The sequence below is a fragment of the Leptinotarsa decemlineata genome, unplaced genomic scaffold, assembly GCF_025532065.1.
Source record: "Leptinotarsa decemlineata unplaced genomic scaffold, Ldec_3_MD MMD2_tig00000218_RagTag_RagTag, whole genome shotgun sequence".
Taxonomy (NCBI): Eukaryota; Metazoa; Arthropoda; class Insecta; order Coleoptera; family Chrysomelidae; genus Leptinotarsa; species Leptinotarsa decemlineata.
Window position 1 is genome coordinate 4,715,695 of NW_027412545.1, and position 18,334 is coordinate 4,734,028.

Here is an 18,334-nt window from a genome sequence, read left to right on the forward strand (position 1 = left end):
CATCGACCTATAGTGCTCGCCGATGACAGCGATGGCCTGGCCAACGTCTTTCAAAGAAATATGGACCGATGACGCCGCTAGCCCAAAATCCACTCCAAACGGTGACTTTTTCGGAATGCATTGGACTCTTGGATCTCATGTAGATTTGTATCGTTCTAAATTCGACAATTTTGTTTGTTCATGTAATCATTCATTCAGAAATGGGCGTCATCGCTGAAGATGATTTTTCAATGGATATTAGAGTCAGTTACCAACTGCTCCAGAGCCCATTCACCGAACACACGTCGTTGTCTATGGTAGTTTATCTTCACTTCCTGGGTCAGTTAAATTTTGTACGGGTGCAGGCCCAAGTCAGGACGCAAAATTGGCCAAGTTGTGGTCTGCGAACGTCCGAGTTCTTGTGAGCGACGCGAAATCGGCTGCCTCGGAGTCTTCTGCACACTCTCACAGACAGCGGCAATGTTTTCGACAGATGTACGTCGACGTACGAGTGTTGATAGATCGTTCACTGAAACAGTGGACTCAAATCTATCCACCACATTGCAAATAGTCTTCTCGGTAGGACAATTATGGCGACCGTAAAATGGGCGAAGCGCGCGGTACATTGCCCGAAGAGAACACCCATTTTGACAAAACACTTATTATTTGTACGTGTTGCTGAATACTATATTCGTCCATGGTGATTTGGCTGAATACTATATTCGTCCATGGTGATTTGGCAAAACTGGCTGAATCAATGACAACTCATTTGACAGATGTAGCTTCAACAAGATGGCCGTTATCAATTGTCAAAGTTCTGAAGTCCGTGTTGGACGACCCTAAACATCCTTCGAAATTTTCACTTAATTTTTTTAATGAATATCAAAATTTGTGAATATATAAAAAACTGGAATTTCTGTAACATTCATTTCTCAATTTTTCGAATCAATAATATTTCTATAATTCAATATCAACTTTAAAATTGATTTTAAATCCAAAGTTAGTGTTACAAACAACCATGCAAGTTTTCGCTATTCCTTCTATCATTTTCAGACATGGTTTATACATTTCTCTCTTTACCCCAACGAGAGGAAAAACTAGAACCTCTAAGCGACATGCAAAGCACTACTTTATTCACTTGCAAACACTATCGACCTTTTGCGAAATAATCATATCTGCCAACTTGCTTTAACTTTTAAATATCAGTGATGGACTATCAGGATTATGGACAAGTCAACACGGATTTCTGTTCAAGAAGGAGAATTCGCCAGTCTTTTAAATTTTAACATAGTTATATAAATAAAATCTTCACCAAATCCTCTCTACTACAAAAACTATATAAACCTCGCCAAAGGTTTGCCCTGCAGGTAAATGTGAAGGTTATTTTCGAACTTTCCCTGCCTGGTTCTATTTGATGTTATTGTAAGTTTCATTCATAAAATGTTTTCGCTATCTGTGGAAATGTTCAAAGCCATTTTGTCATTTTAAGTTAGTTCAATTCATATGGTATTTAGATAAGCTGATTTGAACCCTTTATGATTTTAGGAAGCGAGTCCGTCCAGTTATTATGCAGTATTTGATGGTCATGCAGGACATGATGCTGCAACCTACAGTGCAGCCCATTTGCATCAGTATCTTGCCGAAAGCAAATACTTCATCACTAATCCTGAACAAGCCTTGCTAGATGCCTTTTGTAAAACTGACGCTTTATTTCTAGACAAATGTAAAGTTGAGGTGAGTTATTAATTAATGTTTATGAAAATATAGGTAACCAACACCCACTGTTTTTTAAGCATACATAGACGTGTTTATTCAGATAATGAGTCAAATGATATACAGTCAAAATTGACAGTTCAGTTTGTGTTTTTTTCTGCAGATTATGGAAAAAATAATGAATTTGTATATAAGAATTATATTTAAGGCAGACGAAAGTCTCCCCGAGAAGCAATTAGCTTACGTGACAAAGAATCTCCAGTCAATTTTCTATAGATTGGAATGATTGCAAAGACATTCATGGCAATAGACACTGCTTTTTGTGCCTTCACTGACATGAGGGGTGCCTTCAGTAATACTTCTTAAGAATCCACTATTTGATTACAAGAGAAAAGAATATTACTTACTCAAAAAATTTGTAGGCACAGTCCTGTCAATATTCACAACTCTTTGTAGCTAATCCCATGGATGATGCAATTGGAGTGGCTTTTAAGAATGGTTCCCTTTAAGAGGGATACTATGACATTTTTTAAAGGACAAAACACAAGCACTACAGAAAAATCTTTAAGGCGCTCTAAGAGCGGTGCATTTGCGAAAGTAGCGATTCACATTGGATTTGAATCGCTGGAGATTAAATCCATTTGGAAAAACGTTCTCGGGAAGTTTATTCCACATAAACGCAGTTCTTCAAGAGTTCTTGAACAGTGAAGTTCGAGGTATACTGACCTCAAAATGATGAGCAGTCACAGTCCGTCGAGTATTTCTGCTGTGTACCGCTTTTGGTGGAATCAATTGTGCCAAGTCACTTGAACACTTCCCGTCAAAGTATCTATAGAAGAGAGACAAATTCCCAACCTTTCTTCAATGATCCAGACTGTCAAGGTTGCATGTGATGTTCATGTCTTCAATCAGGCGGATGGCTCTTTTCTGAATGAAATCCAGCTGCTTTAGGTATTCTTAGGGGCAGAGCTCCATAAATGAGAAAAATACTCCAAAGAAGGTCTAAGCTGAGCTTTATAAAAGATCAAAAGTTGCTGAGGTGTGTACAGTTTTCTGGTTCGGAACAGTGTTCCAAGCTTTTTAGAAGCAGCCTTCGCAATTCCATCGACATGATTGTGCCAAGACATATTTGTGTCCATTTTAACCCCTAAAAAACTTATTGAAGCAGAAAGTGGAATTGTTTGTTTCGAGATTATTATATCCGGTTCGGTTTGAACAAAACCAATGCCTGGGTTTACTCTAAAAGGAACAAACATCTTTTCAAGTTGTATTCCTAGGAATGCAACAAAAATTCAAGAACAGTTGCTACTGCCTGCTGCATCAAGTTTTGGTGTAATTAGGAAAAAAAGCAAAGTATTTTGGAACAATACTTTCAAATAGAATGAATATAAAGTTGAATGACAGATGAATCAGGGGTACAGTAAAAGCTGCACTTCACACTCAATGTTATGCTGATGACCGAGTCATTTTCATAGGAAGAAAGTATGATAGGGTCTTCTTAGAATTCATACAACGACCTCAAACCTAATCCAAAGGAAAGACTCAATATTCATTCTACAGGTTACATGAGGTAAAGGTATGAACTTGAATTACCACCAATAAATGGAACTCAAAAGAAAATAAATTACTTAGAAACATGTAAAGTTTGGAACCAAAATGTTCCTTTACTCGTTTGATGTGAATTTCAGCAAAGAAATGAATGCAATAAAACAGATTGCCATCAACAATGGTTTTAATAGCAATTTAATTGATTCTTTACTCTCCAAAAAACTATACAGTCGAACCATAAAGGAAAATCACTCGTTTCCAAAAGACGAGCTGAAAAATCATAGAATATTAACATATCTGGGCCAGCCTAGTTTGAAGATTTCTGAACTATAAATAAAGGTGTAACTATAGCGTTTAAAACTAATAATAATAACGTGACCAAAGTGACATGACCAAAGTGTTTTCTGTTAGATGGATCAGGAGTGTATAAATTGTCTGATGATTCTCGTCTGGTGTTTGACATAGATCTAACTGGAAGAACATCTGAAGCACACATGAAAGAACATAGAAACAGTTTCCAGAACGGAAAAATAAATTCAACATATGCTACTCACCTCGTTACAGAGGGACATGAGTTCAGTCATGAATTCAAACTCTTGATTTTCATAAGAAAGGTATAGAAATGTATAAGTACAAAAATTCCCAATATTTAATGGACGATCAAATTGAGTTGAATAAGTTCATGTTACTTGATATGTTCTTACCAGAAAATCATGCTTCGTCAGCCTAGAATAATTAATATGTAAAAAAATTATTAGTTAATTGACTTGTTTTTCACATAATTTTAAGTAGTGATTTAAGTATTTTTACCTATATTTACCAGCTTTTACAAGATAATGAAATAATTGTTTTGATTGGCTTCTGGGTTTTGCCGTGGTCGCCATTGAAGGTATCAGGTAGTTAAAACTAGATTAGAATTTATTATGTGATTGGACCATAAATCAAATTGAAGTATTTAGAATATGGAATGTTTCGAACTAAAAGTGGTGAATCAAATCCTACTTGAGAAAGTTATTGCATAGCGAAACATGTGTCACGGTTTTGTAAACCTTTTATAGTAGAGAGAAATACAGAAGGGAAGGTTAAACAAGATGAAAGAAATTATAAAGTAATGACATAGAATATCAATTCCAGCAGCCAATTTAGTCCAGCTAAGCAGACACACAATAATAGCTATACCCGAGGGAAAGCATTGATATGGTTTACCTAATTCCAAGATGAAGGAGTTAAGGTGGGGATCAGAGATCCAAGATTCAAGCAGCACTGAAAGCTCCAGAGCCTTATATTTGTGAATCTCAACTAACTTCCATAAAACCTCACTGTGATATTCGGCAGAGAGAAATCTAGAAGATTTATGTGGTTGTAAGGTCATAAGGTCAAAGGCACTGAAGTGACAAAGATGGGAAAAATACCCATTTTCTGGCCAGGAATTCTGTTGACCAATACATGACATTAAAGTAGAGGGTATCATTTGTTTTTGGTGGTTCTACAAAAACCATTAGAACAAATGTCACTCGTGATTCATTTGAAAATACACTGTTGAGATCTAGATAGATCAAAGCGGTCTCTGGTTGCCCTACAAAAACCGTAAGGTGGATCAAAACTGTATTGGATTATAAGTACGATCATGTTGTGCTGAATTTCATATATTGTGTTCTTTAATAAAATATTCTTTGTTGTTAGCCCAACAATTTATAGAGATTTTTTTCCAGAATTTGAGCAGTGGTACCACTGCCGTTGTTGCATTATTGCGTCCTAAAGAAAAAACCTTGTATGTAGCGTGGGCTGGAGATTCCCAGGCTATGCTAGTGAAACAAGAGAGGGTATTTCAAGTGGTCAATCCTCATAAGCCATGCAGACAGGTAAGGGTTTTTTTAAATACATATGAAATCAAAAACTTTCTCAATTTATGTTTCAACCATCATTTTAATATGAAAGGGAAGGAGAACTATGTGAGATTATTAATAGAATATACCAGGATACTGTGAATTATTATTCTAAAAATTTCTCTATAAAACAAAATCTTTATCCAAATGTCACGAAAGCATTAACTAATGACTGAAATTCAGGATATATTTTATTGTCAAAAAGAATCAATTTGTCATTGATAAAGTATAAACATTACAGATACCTTAACAATATTTTAGTTTCAGGTCATAAAAGTATTCTTCAAATAGAGTAATTTTGCAAATAGAAAATTTCAAATAACTTTGAATGTTATTCTTCGTCAGTCAATTGTCATTGTCCTTGTTTGATTATGGTGATGCCTATTAAAGTCTATGCCTAACAAGACTTTATCAAAACAGACTTCAAAAAGTGTAGCCGATATCACATGGATCACAAGATATTGGTATACAGAATTATTACATATATTAATTACTTTTTCTTATGACTTCTACAATTTGAACATACCATTTAAAATATACCTTGACACCTCCATCTTTCCAAACAGAAACTTGCAAGCAATCATTATTTTTGAATTTTTTAAATCGCCAAAATTCATAATGAAATCCCTAAAAGACTAAAAGATGAATGCATCTCGAATTATATTTGTTTCAAAGTTGTCATTAATTAAATAGTCAGTTTCTTACTTATTCTCTACTCTTTTATCCTTCTTCTCTTACTAGTATTTGTTCATTAACCATTGATCAGAATTTATCATTCAACTTCTTTTTGGTAGTTACCATTCTGTTACTAATAGCAATAGTCAAGGAAAGCATCCTTACTCAACTTTATTGACATATTTTTTTCAGTTTCCCTTTTCTGAAAATGAAACATACGTTATACAGTGCATTTCTTTAATGTTCCCCCCCTTTTATTTTTTGAACGGGTCAACTCAAAAAATTGAAATTTGGGATAATGAAATTAATGCATGAATACTTTATTTTGAAGTGAAATTGACAGATGAAACTTTCAAGATGGCGACCGGGGCTATCTGGAAAAAAAAATTAAATGGAAAGGGGGGTCTTGTGACACATCTTTTTGAAGCTCCTGACAAATGCTTCACAACCCTAGAATATAATGTCAATATCTTCAACTACTACAAAATGACGGAACTTTTAATAATTGCCTGAATACATTGGCATTTAACTACATAATATGAGGTAATACGCTTGAGGTCAGTTCAGAAGATGCTGGAAATGGTTGCCTTAAACTTTTTGACATATGAACAGCCTATCTGATATTTCACGCCGAATATTTTCGAACACAGTAATGTCTATATCTCTACAAATATTTATTATTCTGTGCCGTATATCCAATATTGAAGCAGGTTAAGTTCCGTACACCTTTTTCTTCAAATAGCCCCATAAAAAAGTCCAAAGGTGTCAAATTTGGCGAGCGGGCTGGCCATTCTGTAGGACCTCGATGGTCAATCCAACGACCGGGAAAAGTAGTATCCACATAGTTTCTTACTTGTCTGGAGTAATGTGGTGGTGCTCCATCTTGTTGGAATACAATATCCATATATCATTCATTAGTATTCGCTTCGACGATTTCAGTGATGAGAGAGTCAACAGTAGTTTCCAGCATATTCAAATATAGTTCCTCTGTTGAATTTTGATCAATAAATAGAGGTCCTACAATATGGTTTTCCAATATTCCTGCCCAAACGTTAATTTTTCCTGGATATTGGGTATGTGTTTCCTGGAAAACGTGAGGGTTGGTGTCACTCCAATAACGGCAATTTCATCTGTGAACATTGCCGTTTAAAAAAATGTATATTCGTCACTAAAACAAATATTGTGGAGATAGATAGGATGTCTTGCAATGGTTTCCGTCATGATTTTGCAGAATTCTGTTCTTTGATCAGGGTTATTTTCAGTTAATTGGTGTACCATTTCAATTTTGTATGGATGATACCTATTCCTCTTCAAAAGTCTCCACACGGTAGAAGGAGACACCTCACAAACATTCGTGACAAAATAAGTAGATTGTTCAGGATTTACTACTATCTCAACAATTATTTGCACTTGCTGTTCTTCTGGAATGGATGGATGACCTGGAGGCTTTTTGTTATCTACACTACCGGTAGTTGTGAATTTGGATACAAGTTTCCTCAAATATTTTTTACAGATAGGACGATTCGGAAAACGTTCATTGAAAATCCTTTCGGTCTCGTGAAAGTTACACGTCGAACCTTACATAAAAATTGCTTCAATTTTTTCTTCCAATGGACGAGAATTGACCATTTTGGAGATTGTTGACGTGATACCTTTCTACTAGTAAAACCGAAAACTAAATGAGAATGTTCTAACTGAACAATGATGTTCATTGTCGTACTGTGTTTTTTTTCGTTTTTATAAACAAAAAATAACTTAACAACAAACCTTATCCGGTTGTTGGAATTGCCATATGGCAGATAAAAAGGAATATTTCTGAAAAAATTAAAGGGGGTGAAATTAAAGAAATGCACTGTATATGAAAAATCAGTACAAAGGCTTTGTGAAGGTGAATGTAAGAACTTCATTTAGTTGAGACCCATCTCCACAAAAATTAAACAGTGAACACTGCCTCTTATTTCTACTCTAAGCAGATATTTAACTTTTTACCTCTTTAGTTGTATTTCGTCAATGAAAATAATAAATATGTTGGGAGAAATGAGAATTACTTCCTATGTATTTTTACCACTTGTATTTCTTACTAAAGTTCTGCAGTTTCGTCTTACAAGGACATTCACAAACGATTACAATGATGTCCTTGCAGAACAAAACTGCAGTAACTTTAGTTATAAACCTAAGCTGTATAAAAACATATGAAGTTTTAATTCTCATTTTTCATGATGGTCTCCTATCACGTAGTAACAGCTACATCCATCAATTTAATAAATATGTTATTTTTCACTATTCTAAACAAGTTATGTTTCTTAGTGTTGATGAAGTAACCATTATTATTTTTTTTATGAATATAACATTGTTTCAATGTTTCAGGATGAAAAAGAAAGAATTGAAAAGGAAGGAGGCTGTGTTATACTATGGGGCACATGGCGAGTGAACGGACAGTTGGCTGTGTCCAGAGCAATAGGTATATATTATTTGATAATCTGAATGAAAACTCCTTACTGTTTTTTTTGGTAACCTTCCACAATTTGAAAAATGAACAAAGCTAAATCAATATCACACTTCAGCAGATTCTCTATTGATTCATCTTTGTTTACTTTTCAGATTGTGGAAGGTTATATACATACCCCAAATAACAGTAAGACGTATTCAGTCCTCCACAAAAAAAGGTCTTTCACAGAATACTGAAAAATAACATTTCAGTGATTGGAAAGTGTCGTAATTACTTCCTATAGAAAAAGGTCGTCTATGTCAATCTCAACTCCTAATTGTTGGAAACATGTTATAATTACTCACAACATGAACTTTTGTTAATAAAATTAATAATATTGCAATGAAAAAGAAAAATATTCATTAGATAAATAATATATTGGTTATAAATATGAAAAATAATATTTATATTTTATCAACTGCACATTGTATCAGACAACTTTCATTATTTTCATTTTTACAAAATACATACCATCTGCTTGGCTGCTGTATGCTTTGGTTTTCTCAAAGATAGTTCTTTACAAAAGGATATCAATGGTTCTCTCTCGGATTCGAATACCATCAACACATCTGCATCTGCCATAGATCTCATCAGTGATGCTAGGCTGATTCACGAACTAATTTCTGGGCTCAACTGTCCTTAAAAAACAATCCTATGTAAGTTATGGCAACAATAACTCCCCTTACGATAACGCCATCTGTGGCGCCATACACGAATGTCAAAGGTAACAACTCAGAATAACAGAATCAACTCAATACAATTGAATCAAATATGGGTAAGTGAAATAGTTAAAATGGAAAAGAGGTTACAACTTCACAAGAAAATTACCTCACTATTTTGTGTGATGCAATTAATTTTGTATTTTTTTTTAATGTACGGTTTATCAATAAGAAGTGGAATCAAGCAGTTCTAACGTATACTTCTTTGCTTTTGTAGAGACATATACGAAAGAAAATGAAGTGTTTAGTATATTTGGGAAAGAAAGGTTTTTGCTTCCAAAGAAAGAAAGAAAGCAATTGATTTCAAAATAAACTCTACAAATATGTGTAGATCATGCAAAGAAGTATCTTTCACACACAAACTGGAAGAGAAAACCCTCTTGAAACAACTACTTTCATATAAACATTGAATTACACTAAAAAAAAACTTTTGAAACAACAGTGGAAGAACTTCATGAAGCAAGAGCCGAAATGATCCCTCTACGAAACCCTTCATTACTTGGAAGGATCGATCGCAGCTTGAGAAACACCTCAAACACCTGTTCGTGCAGCTGCAGTTTCATAAGAATGTATCATCTTTCCCTCCAACCGATTTCCTGGAGTCTTCGAAGTCCACTAGATACTCGTTAGGACAACAAGAGGATTGTTCCGAATTCTTGGGGTTCTTGTTGAATACTCTTCGTGACCAAAACAATAGCACAATCAATACTCCTGACCGCTCTAGATTGAATGATTCCGTACAGTCTATCTCGTCTTGTGTTTTTAAATCTTTTGCTGGAAAAATCCTCACTTATTTACTTTGTAATAACTGTTCAAGAGGTAGCAAAAACGTATGTTAATTTCTGGAACTTCATCTAGCGTTTCCTAATATGACTAATAACCAGTCCGTGCAGAGCTTATTGTTAAATCATCTGAAAATGGAACTTTCAACAGGTGATGATCGACTGTATTGCCAAACATGTGCCATACCAACTGACTGTTATAAGGAAACAAGTATAGCTGAGGCACCAGTCAATCTAATATTCTAAAATGTTAAAGCAAGTATTTGAAACAGCTGGTCATGCAATTCTCAATTTAATCAATACATCGCTCCAGAATGGTCAATTGCCCGAATTATTAAAAATAATTACCATTATACCCATACCTAAAGTTACAAACACTATAAAAGTAAGTCAATTTAGACCTATTAATACCTTACCTCCAATAGAGAAAGTTTTAGAAATAGCAGTATATAATCAATTATTAGAGTTTATTGACAAAAATCAAATCATGTTTAGCAATCAATCTGGTTTTCAAAAAAAAACATTCTTGCAAAACAGCACTACAGTTATCATTAACTAAATTTACTAATGAAACAGATAAAGGTAAATATGTTGTAGCTGTCTTTTCATATTTCAAAAGGGCCCTTGAAACGATTGATAGTACTTTGCTTCAGAAGCTGAGAAGATATGGGATTGAGGGGATGGTTTATGAATGGATAAGTAATTATTTATCAAATAGGAAACAGAGAGTACCTGTGAACGATTATTTCTCATCATATATAACAAATCACACAGGAGTGCCAAAAGGTAGTATGCTTGGTCCCCTATTATTCATTCTGTATCTGAATGATATTCAATTATTTACAGACTGTGAGTTCATCAACTTATTTGCAGATGATACCTTATTGGCCTGTACTGGAGTAAATTTAGAAGAAACTGTTGGCAGAATGAATAAAGTTTTAGAGAAAGTAGAAAAATATCTGAAAACCAATAAAATGAAACTTAACATTAAAAAAACAAAAGCAATGATAATCACTACTAAATTCAAATATAATCAAATAAATACAAACAACATAAATATAAAAATTGAAGATGAACGTATAGAAATAGTAACATCAGTGAAGTATTTGGAATTTCAACTTGTTAATTGCTTATCATTCGACGACCACTTCAAATATATTGAAAAAAAGATTGCAAACAAATTATATTTTTTCTCAAGAATCACCAATAATTTATCAACAGATACAAAAATTATGGTATATAAATCAGTAATCCAACCCCATTTTGACTACTGTGCATCTATTTTATTCTCTTTCAATTTGAACAAAGTGCAACAAATACAAAAACTACAAAATCGAGGAATGAGAATAATTTTAAAATGTAATAGGTATACACCAATTTCTACCATGCTATCTGCTCTACAATGGCTCTCAGTATCCAAAAGATTATTCTATTGTTCCATGGTTTTCATTTATAAAATATTAAATAAAATGACCCACCATTCTTGCTATCATTAATAACTTTCAATAAGGACATTCATCACCATTCTACTAGGCACAACAGCCACATTTATATAAATAGAACAAATACAAGAAATAGTATGAGCAGTTTATTTTTTAAAGGTTTTGTCCAATTCAATGATTTACCTGATTCAATTAAATCTACTCTATCATTAAAGATTTTCATGAGCGAATGTTGAAATATATTCATGATGGAAATTGAAAAATTTCTTTTTGTTCAGTTAAAATTATGTACGTATATAAAATTGTATTATTTATATAAATTTTGTTGATTATATTATATTTTAAGTTAGCTAACCTGTATAGTAGGGGATCCTAATTCAATAAATAAATTCAAAAAAAGTTCTAATACTAACACTGATGATCTTCAAACATGACTCAACCTCTGACGGAAGCACCAAACTCTTACGAAGGTTCGAAATAGATGGACACTTCAATCTAGCAGACCACTATTATAATATTCATCCAGTCATTGTTCACTGTGATTCTGGCGTTGAATCTGGTAATTATTACGCCTTGGTCAAAGACGAAACGGACTGGTTTAAGTTTGACGATAGTCATGTCACTAAGTGTTCTGGCGATGTCTTGAATTTATTGGAGCCTCTGGAGACACCGTACATTTTGTTTCATGAGAGAGAGGACATTGGCAGATCAAGATCTTCAGATGATGTGGTGCTGTAGGTTTTTCAAGGTTTTCCTGCAGCTGAAAAAGCAAACGCGCCACTGGAATTAATGAAGTCGCCCCGGAGCGCCAATTAATTTTTGTTTAGTTTTATAATTTCATGATTTGTATTTTGGAAGTGTTATTACATCATTGTTTTAATTTATTTGTGACTTATGTCACTTACTACTTTTATATTAGTAAAAAAAAACACTTTTTCCACAAAAAAGTTTGTACTTCCAAACATTTGTTATGGCATTTAATCAGATATATAAGACTTGATGGATATAATTGGAATCTCTGGCAAAAAATTAATCTTTTAGGAATACCTTTCCTAAAAGAAATAGAATGCTGGCTCTCGACACATGTTTCGGATGATGGAAAAATAATCACAATAGATTCATTTAAGCTTGAGGTTTCGATTCTACCTATCAAGTTTGAATATTACTGGAGTTTTATCCCAACACCAAACCATTATTTTTTAACACCTCGACACTATTTCAATCACCAAGTGATCATCTTCAAGACAAAGATTAAACTGTTTCATCATCTTCAAGAGGAATATTAAACTGTTTAATCTTCTACTTGAAGATGATCACTTAGTGATTGAAACACGTGCCGAGGTGTTAAAAATAACGGTTTGGTGTTAGGATAAAACTCCGGTAATATTCATTACAACACCAAAAGTTCCAAACAGTGCATCACAACTATTAAGTTTAGTTAACAATTCTCCACAGAACAAAAACTAGATAGAAGGAAAGTCAGGCAGAAGTGAATTTTCCATAACCGGAAACACAATTTTGTGGAAAACGTGTATGTATACCAATAATTCAAACATATAAATGAAAAAACAGCCAGTGATGGCTGTAATGAATGGCTAAATGGAAATAAATGGCTACAGGGTTGAGACATTAAAAATTAAAATGTTCAAAATGAAGTAGGAAAAGATTGGTTGCTTGTGCGAGAAGTAAACCAAAAGAGAAGCTTGAGATAGGAACTGGAAAAAACAATGGATAATCAAGATATTGTAAATATAAAATCAGTAACAGAAACTGCAAGTAATTTAAAAGTAGAAACGAATGAACTACAACTTTCACATCAAATAATAATTGTCGATCTCACTTGTTCAATATTAAAAATAGTAGTAATTCCATTGATATACAAAAAAGCACTAAGCTGAACCACAATGCTTTGTCAGACTCAACTGTCACAGGACAAGCACCACTGATGAGATATATGATAAGGGGAACAGCACTATCTAGTGTTGGTTAACGGTTAATTTGTGTTTGGATTTCAACTACTTGGCTTGCTGTGAAAAATGCACAGAAAGACGAGAGGACAAATCTCTTCCGGCAATCGATGTCAAAGCTTCGTTTTGCTACAGACATTTTGGAGATTCTTGTTCATTTTTGTTATTCATGGATTGTGTCTTCTGTCAATCCTCAAATTGCAGCCCAATTCAGATAAAATTAACACAGTGTTATATAGTAGTCGAAGCAATGTAGTGGATTGAAAGTAAATTATAAGAATAATATAGTTTCAAAATATGAAGATTTTATATAGATGACTTGAAAAAAATTAACAAGGTATAACAATATGAATTAATGTAGGTAAATAACGTTAAACACAATACAACAGTCCAAGCTGTTGTACAAGTATCCGACAGCTGGGTCAAGAATATGGTTTTTGAGGCGGAAAATTGATATATTAAAGATTTGATGGTTATTCAAAGAGTCAGCTTATAAAAGAGTTCTGGGGGTAAAAGCTGTTGTATGAGTAATTGAATTTGTGAAAAGAAACATGACAGGTTGAACGACTAGAGATAACTTGGAGAGAAGCTCAGGGCTGGTACTCAGTCTGTTGATAATTTTAAATAGAAGTATTAAGTCTCTATGTTTTCTGAGTATGTTGAATAAGCTCTCTAATGCAACATAGTCATAGTATATACGCATCATAAAGGCAATATATCTCCGTATATTGTGCTGTATCTTGGGTTTCACTTTGTGTAATGTTTTGGGGGACCAAACTGTGGAATAGTAATCGGGATGAGATCTAACCAGGGAAAGATAAAGAGATTTTATACCAGTAATTTCAGTGAAATCTTCTTTTTATAAAGCCAAGAATAACCAAGATCTTTGGTTTCAAAAACAGAATGTAAAGTCAGATTATACTATATTTGAAAGTGATTGGATGATGTGTTTGATGAAAGCGAAGAATATGACATTTGGATGTGTACCATTTTGCGTACACGAATTTTATAATCAATCTATATCGTTTTATAGAATCAATGTATCTGCCTCATTTTTAATTATTTGAAAACATTTTAAATCGTCAGCTAATAGTAAAGTTTCACTTCCATGGAAGCAGCGAATTAGTTCGTTAATGAATAGGTTAAACAACTGGTCCCAAATGTGACCCTTGTGGAACACCCGATGTAACGGCAATGGTATGAGAATTTGCATTTTTTTCTTAAGATAGCTCTTGAACCACAGCAATATTCTCCCATCAACGCAATATAAACATAGTTTATGAATGAAGAGCTATTGATCAAACTTCGTGAAAAGGAAAGAGAAATGAAAATTTCTATGTTTTTTATCACTTTTATTTGTAACTAACGTTACTGCAGTTTCGTTTATGAACAACTTGGAGAGCACTATAGTAAACTTCGACCTGGGTAAAAAACATATACATTTTTGGTACAGATATGTAGACGATATTCTCGCCTGTTTCAGAGGTACTACACGACAGCTGAACCAATTTATGACATTCATGAACAATCTCAATAGCAACATTCACTCGAAACAGAGATAGAGAAACAGATACATTTTTTAGACCTGGCCATTACACACAATCAGAATAAATTTGAGTTCAATGTTTTCAGAAAACCTAGCTATACAGACATCACCATCCCAAGCGATTCTTTCCATCCAGACAGTCATAAATTAGCAGCCTACAATTCAATGTTGCACAGAGCATTCTCACTGCCTTTGTCATAATTATGATTTCAACGCAGATACTATCTAGAAGTTAGTCAGGAAACAAAGCCGGAAATTCACTTACAGATTAATATACCCTCAGGTCAAACAACCAGAAATTAAGAAATGGGTAACGCTAACATATTTTGGAAAAAGAACAGAAATAATCGCAGGTTTCTTCAGAAAAAAACAATGTGGAAGTAGCATTCAGACCATATGCCAGGTTATCTCATTTCCTTTTCAATGCCAAAGATAAAATCGACAAGTTGGAAAAATCTGGAGTTTATAAGCTTGAGTGTCCGGAGTGTAATAGTGTTTATGTGGGACAACGTGGCCGAAATTTCCAAAAACGGTATGCTGAACATAAAAGGTCCTTCAGACTAGGAAAAAATGATTCGACGTTTTCAAACCATTCCTTGGCATGCAACCACAAGTTTCCGAATCTAAACGATACGGAAATTCTGCACTATGCAAGAAAGGGTTGCAAACTCAATTATTTAGAATCCTTGGAAATTCACAAGCATAAACATTGCGGGTGCAACCTGTTAAATGATCAAATCGATTTAATATACTCTCCAGTATTTGAATTGAATTTATTTATTGAATTAGGATTCCCTAATATACAGGTTAGCTAACTTAAAATATAATATAATCAACAAAATTCATATAAATAATACAATTTTATATACGTACATAATTTTAACTCAACAAAAAGAAATTTTTCAATTCCATCAATTAACAGTTCGCTCTTGAAAATCTTTAATGATAGAGTAGATTTCATTGAATTAGGTAAATCATTGAATTGTACTAAACCTTTAAAAAATAAACTGCTCATACTATTTCTTGTATTTGTTCTATTTATATGAATGTGACTGTTGTGCCTAGTAGAATGGTGATGAATGTCCTTATTGAAAGTTATTACTTATAGCAAGTATGGTGGGGTCATTTTATTTAATATTTTATAAATGAAAACCATGGAACAATAGAATAATCTTTTGGATACTGAGAGCCATTGTAGAGCAGATAGCATGGTAGAAATTGATGTATACCTATTACATTTTAAAATTATTCTCATTCCTCGATTTTGTAGTTTTTGTTGTGAACTGTAAATTCAGATACTCAATCAAGTAAAGTACCTGTATTTCTATTAGTACCTACAGGGGTGGTATATAATGACGAATGTAATGAATCATTGTTAGTGTGAAATCTTTAATGGCGCTGGTTCATTCAATTATAAGAATAATAAGAATTAAAGGACCAGCGCCATTAAAGATTTCACATGGCCACTTCGGCCGGATCCCAAAAAATTGTGTAGATTTCCTCACATCTAATAATTATATGTTCTTGAAAATAAATTCATTAATTTATCTGCCTTTCAAGGTCACCCAATAGGCAGATATTCAGTGCCATTTATTTTGTTCTTATCAGTTTCCTAATTATTTTCAAGGTCATACGATACGCAGAGTTTTGCTTTTCATTTGCTATCACCAGTGGCGTACAGATATTTTTTCGCTATCTTAAGTAATAAAATAAAATATGTCTTCAAACGCTAACAAACTGAAACAATATAAGGCGATTCGCCAAATTTATTACTATCAAATGCGTGAACTCAAAAAATTCGCCATGAATGCTTCAACAAGTGAGCAAGCAAAACTACAGTTTCAAATGGCATATTCGGCCTTTGATGAGGTGAAAAAACAGTTTTATATTCACCATTCAAGTACAATAAGCTTGGCTTGCATTATGGAAAACGAAGATACCGATGCCGAAGAAAACCTTCGCAAAGAATTTGAAAACGACGCTTCAGAAGTGTATGCTTCGTACCATACTGTATTCCAAACTGACCAAAAACCTGTTCTTTCCACACCACAACCGAGTAAGCCTTCTGCTAAGCTGAATCCACTCAAAATACCCAAATTTTCAGGAGATCTTAAACAATTCCGCCATTTTTATGAAATTTTTTCTTTAGTCGTTGACGGAGACGACGACCGCTCTGACGTCGAAAAATACTCGCATCTAATGGACGCCTTGGAGGGTCCTGCAAAGGCTGTTGTCCAAAGCAATTCCGCATCCGCACTGAACTATAAGGCTGCTCTTGACGCTCTAATCGAACGTTACGATCGACCACGCTTAATCGCATTCGCCCATTTACAGTCGCTAGATAACGCACCTATCGTTACTAATTCTAATAACTCGAAAGCTTTACGTTCTCTTGTAGATATTTTCACTGAAAATATTTCTGCTTTGGAAAAAATGAAATTACCTATAAAACAGAGTGATTTTTTACTATTCTATATGCTTTCCAAGCATTTAAATGATGATCTGTTAACTAAATTTGAAATTCAATACGGTAATCCAAACAAAGGAACCTTTCCACAATACGATGATTTGAAATCATTCATTGTAAATCACTGTCACGCATTAGAGACTGTAGAATTTTCTTCTTCTTTAAAATCACAAAAAACGTCTAATAGTCAATTACATTGCAAGCCTGAAAACAAAACCAAAGGTTCTAATTCATTTCAGTTGAAACCGCGTCAGGCAAACACGTTTTTTGTAAATGCAAAGAAAAGCACCACTTATTCATGTACATTCTGTAAATCAACTGATCACTTCATTTATAAATGTCCTCAGTTCCAAAATAAATCACCACAAGAACGTCTAAGCCTTGCCCACGCTAACAAATGGTGTTTAAACTGCCTCTCAGATCGTCATACCTCTGAGATGTGCCGTTCGCAATCTAACTGTCGATCCTGCTTTTCAAGACATCACACAATGATATGCATAAATACGTCACGTAATAATCAACCCACTAGTGTTACTAGTCCGCAAAATCCCAACAATTCCATTTACAATCCGCAGTTCAATTCTGCAACGAATAATTCCCAATATTATCCGCAAAACTTGCACGCCACTGACAGTCTTTTCGCCACTAGTGCTCCATTAATCGGAGCAACGCCTCAATCCGCTCATGTCCCGCAAACGAGTCCCCTCAATACGCAATTCAACAGTGGCTCCTTACCCCGAGCACACCCCACTTCAGATGTTAATTTTTCATCACCGCAAGCGCAAGCAAAACAAAATATTTCTTTACAAATGCAAAACCCGCAGCCGCCTACAAATTTCTGTGGAATCGCTTCATCTCGTTCTGGTGTATTGCTTTCAACCGCTCTTCTTGAAATTCAGGATTCATTTGGTAATTTTCACAAAGTTCGAGCACTTATTGACAGTGGTTCCGAGACAAATTACATATCAGAAAAGTGTTTTAAAAAACTACATTTGGCGCGATTCGAATCGTCCTTGAAAATTCAAGGTTTGAATCAAATGGAGGAATATACTACAAAAGGTGGAGTTTCTTGCTCTATCAAACCGATTGGTACCTCCAACCCAATATTGAATATTGATGCTT

General features: G+C 34.1%; 1 protein-coding gene across 1 annotated transcript in view; it reads left to right on the forward strand.

Moving 5' to 3' along the window:
- The window catches only part of LOC111502771 (uncharacterized), a 358,694-nt gene that overhangs the window by 32,674 nt on the left and 307,686 nt on the right, over positions 1 to 18,334 (forward strand). Inside the window, exons 4-6 of the mRNA XM_074173303.1 lie at positions 1,525 to 1,713; positions 4,953 to 5,102; positions 8,169 to 8,262. Of these exons, the coding sequence (XP_074029404.1) occupies positions 1,525 to 1,713; positions 4,953 to 5,102; positions 8,169 to 8,262 (433 nt within the window). The remainder of the gene's footprint in view (positions 1 to 1,524; positions 1,714 to 4,952; positions 5,103 to 8,168; positions 8,263 to 18,334) is intronic.